The sequence below is a fragment of the Phocoena phocoena genome, chromosome 10 (assembly GCF_963924675.1).
Source record: "Phocoena phocoena chromosome 10, mPhoPho1.1, whole genome shotgun sequence".
Lineage (NCBI taxonomy): Eukaryota > Metazoa > Chordata > Mammalia > Artiodactyla > Phocoenidae > Phocoena > Phocoena phocoena.
Window position 1 is genome coordinate 1,692,811 of NC_089228.1, and position 3,677 is coordinate 1,696,487.

The 3,677-nt window shown below is 63.4% G+C and overlaps 1 protein-coding gene across 1 annotated transcript; it reads right to left on the reverse strand.

Moving 5' to 3' along the window:
• Positions 1-596: 596 nt before the first annotated feature.
• On the reverse strand, positions 597-1,277 carry DNAJB8 (DnaJ heat shock protein family (Hsp40) member B8). The gene has a single exon (XM_065885761.1). It carries the CDS (start codon positions 1,275-1,277, stop codon positions 597-599), a length of 681 nt encoding a protein of 226 aa, XP_065741833.1.
• Between the last annotated feature and the right edge of the window lie 2,400 nt (positions 1,278-3,677).

Consider the following 3,677-nt stretch of genomic DNA (forward strand, 5'->3'; position numbering starts at 1 on the left):
GGGAGGGGCCGTGAGAAAGCCAAGCTGGTGGTTCAGGGAAGGCCTCCTTGGGAAGGGAGACACGAGGCCTTCACCAGGGAGCACGGCCATGCAAAGGCCCAGAGGCCACAAGACATTTGGTGCCGGGGAGGACCGGAGGGGAGGCCGGTGTGGCCGGGCTCAGGGGGTGAGGGTCCGGGAGGGTGGGCAGTGGCCAGGCCCCCGGCGCCCGGTGGTGAGGACAAAGCCTGGTCTATGCTCAGAACCGCGGGCGCCCCTGAAGGGCTAAAGCCAGGTGTGGCGGTAGGCGGAGCACCCTCGCAGGCTGGTGGGCGTGGAGCCGCGGGCTGGGTGGGCCAGGCGCTGGTCAGGACTCTCACGACCCGAGGACGCAGGCGCAGGCGCAGGCGCAGGCGCAGGTGCAGGGAGCTCCTAACCCCCGCGCCTGAACGGCGTCCTCGCGAAATCAGCCTGCGCCAGGCGCTGGGCACGTCCCCGGGCCTCGCGGGTGCGCCCAGGCTGCCCGCCCCCCACCAAGCGGGCAGCTGTCTCCGTGAACCCACTCGGCACGTTTATTAAGCATCGCCCAGGCGGTGGGCACAGGCAGTGGGCGGAGCCTACTTGCTGTCCGGCCGTTTGAGCTGCTCCTTGCCATTGACGGTCACGGACTTGAGCCGCCCGTCCTCCTCCACCTCCACGCGCTCCTGCCCGTTCTCCACGATGCGCTTGGTGGTGACCTTGTGTCCGTTAACCATCTGGGTGGACGACGTCACTGACTTGAAGCCCAAGCTGCCCGAGCCAGAGCCGGCGAAGGATGCAGACGAGAAGGTGGCACGGCTGGCGCTGCCCCCGCTGCGGCCCAGGGTGTTCAAGGCTGAGAAAGCCTCCACGAAGGCCGGGAACTCGCCGAAGCCGGCCGAGAGGGCGCCGCGCAGCCCGTGGCCCCGGCCCGCGTGCTCGCTGCCGAGCCGGCTGTCCCAGAAGTCGAAGGAGAAGGGGTCCAGGCCTCCGAAGAACTCGCGGAAGATGTCCTTGGGGTTGCGGAATGTGTAGCCGCTGTTGAAGGGGCTGCTGGCCCGCCAGCTGTCGCAGCCCGCGCGGTCGTACACCAAGCGCTTCTTGGAGTCGGACAGGACCTCGTAGGCCTCGGACACCTGCTTGAACTTCTTCTCGGCCTCCTCCTCATTGTCAGGGTTCTTGTCGGGGTGCCAGCACAAGGCCAGCTTGCGGTAGGCCTTCTTGATGTCCTCCAGGGAGGCGCTAGCCTGCACCCCCAGCACTTCGTAGTAGTTAGCCATGCCGAGGGCCAGGGCGGTGAGGAGACGCGGGCCTGGGGCCCGGGTGGCCCGTGGGCGCGGGCGGCAGCAGCGGCCTGGGTCCCTCGACGGGGGCCTGGCTGGAGTCTGCTGGCTCCAGGGCAGGTTACCGTTTCATAGTACCAGCACCTCCGCTAGAGGGGCAGGGGGAGGGGAGGGCACTGCCGCTGGGGCCCGGCCACCAGGCCCCGCAGAGGCAGAGCTGGCTGGCCCTTTGTGACATCAGCCCTGGGCGGGGCATTTCCCAGACCTGGACCGGGCCTGCACAGGAGGCCAAGCCTTGGCGGCCCAGACGCGGAGCTCCGGCTGCTGGGGCTGCCGGCTGAGCCCCCGGGGCAGAGGCAGGACCAGCCACAGGAGCTGGGCGAGGTGGGCCACGGGCCAGGGGTCAGGGAGGGGAGTGAGGGCTCCTGGGGTGTGTCCACTTAGCCCAACGGCTGGGTGGTTGGCGTGGAGTGAGGGGCCTGAAGTGGGGGACCGGGCGGGGTGGGCTCGGGGCCTCAGTTCATTCTGCTTGTGCCCCGTGATCCCGTCAGATCCTCTGAGATGAGCCCCACAGAGGCAGGGGTGTTCCTCAGTGTCTAGGGTGGTGCTTGGCAATCAGTACACGTTTGTTGAATGAATAAGGCTCAGAGACATGCGGCATCAGACTCAAGGTCACACAGCAAGTCAGTGAGAGAGAGGGAGATGCAAACCCAGGGCTGTCTGAGGCCAAGGTGGGCAGCACATTGGAAGAGGCGTTCCACTCAAGCCTGGTGACAAAAATAAGCAGCGCTGGTAATGAGTATAGTGGTGGCCCCCAGAAGACAGGTCCCTGCCCAAATCATAGAACTTGTGAATGTGCTCTTATTAGGAAAAATGGTCTCTACTGATACAATCAAAGTAGGGATCTCGAGATGAGATGGCCCTGGATTATCTGGGTGGGTCCTAGATCCAATGACAAGTAGTCCTTAGAAGACACAGACACGCACTGGGAGCGGGGGCATGAAGTGGGAGGCAGAGACTGGGGGGAAGCAGCGCTGGGAACGCAGAAGCCGCCCCCCACCCGACACCGGGGGAGCAGGGCCTCCCCCGGGACCTCCAGAGGGAGTGCAGCCCTGATGGCACCTTGACTGGGGGCTCCCGGCCTCCAGAACTGTGCAGGGATAGATTTCTGTTGTTTCAAGTGGCCCAGTTTGTGGCAGTTTGCCGTGGCAGCCCTAGAAAACTAGTAATGTGTGCGAGGTAACCAGCCGTACCCAGGTGTTCCTGTGTCTTTAATTCTTGCTCTGTTGTTGGAGTATATTTAGAAACAGCAATTAACAAGCCTGATTAACACCTGTTCCTCCTTTCACCTCATCCCCCCCAGGTGAGATGCTGCCCTGCGGTGAGGCACTTAGCTGTTTGGCCCGCCGCATCTTAACTGAGATAGCTTTCCTCTCGCTTCTCCCCCTCCTCCCTCCCTTCCTCTTTCTCCTTTTTCTCGTCTTCCTGCGTTTCTGTTAGTCTCCCTCTTTTTCTTTTCCGTCAGTACTCATGGCTGCTGGGCTCCAGGCACCTAGCAGGGGACAGCGTGTTCTAACCAACCCCACATGCTGGGAAGTACGAAAGCAGACTCTGGAGACGCTTCGCCCTAGATGACAAACGCTGTCACCCGCACAGCCCTGGCCAAAAGCGCGAATTGCCCTCCGTCCCCAGTCCATCCGCCCACGCGTGCTGACACACCTCACACATCGCTTGGTAGAGGAAAGGAATGGCAGAATCACTCCACTGGGCGCGGCTGCAGGTGGAAATAGTTCTGTGTGTTTGTAACTATGTTTCTCTCACTGTAGCTAGAGCCTGTTCTCGCCAGGCTCGTCCACCGGTGCTGAGGAAAGATGGCCACACACGCGGTTCCGCGCAGCAGCGGTGCTCTGGTTGACTGTGGCGGCCAAGGGGAGAGTGACGAGGTGGGGCGTCCGTGCGGCAGAAGGGGTGATGGCGGCGACGGGGGGTGTGGAGCCGTGGTGACGGCAGGATGGAACCTGGGATGGTGCTGGTGGAGGTGGTGGCCACCCTGGTGGTGAGGGTGTTGGTGGGGACAGTAGCCCTGCTTGCGGCGGAGACAGCCACTCGTGGAGGTGGTGGTTATGACCACAAAGGAGGCACCGTAACTTGAGGGACCGGAGACCGTAGAGGTGCTGTTGACGGAGATGGAGGAGGTGACGGGAGGGGATGGAAATGGCTGCTAGGGGGGCTCTTGTTGTGCTCGGCAGTGGCGGTGGTGGTCGGGACCACTGCCACAGCTCAGAGGCTTGGGACCGACACTCAGTTCTCGCCCACTTTCCTTGTCAGCACTGCCGGGGCGGCTCCAGGGCTCCAAGGCACATCTTCCCCTCCCGGATCCCAGGCTTCGGGAGCAGC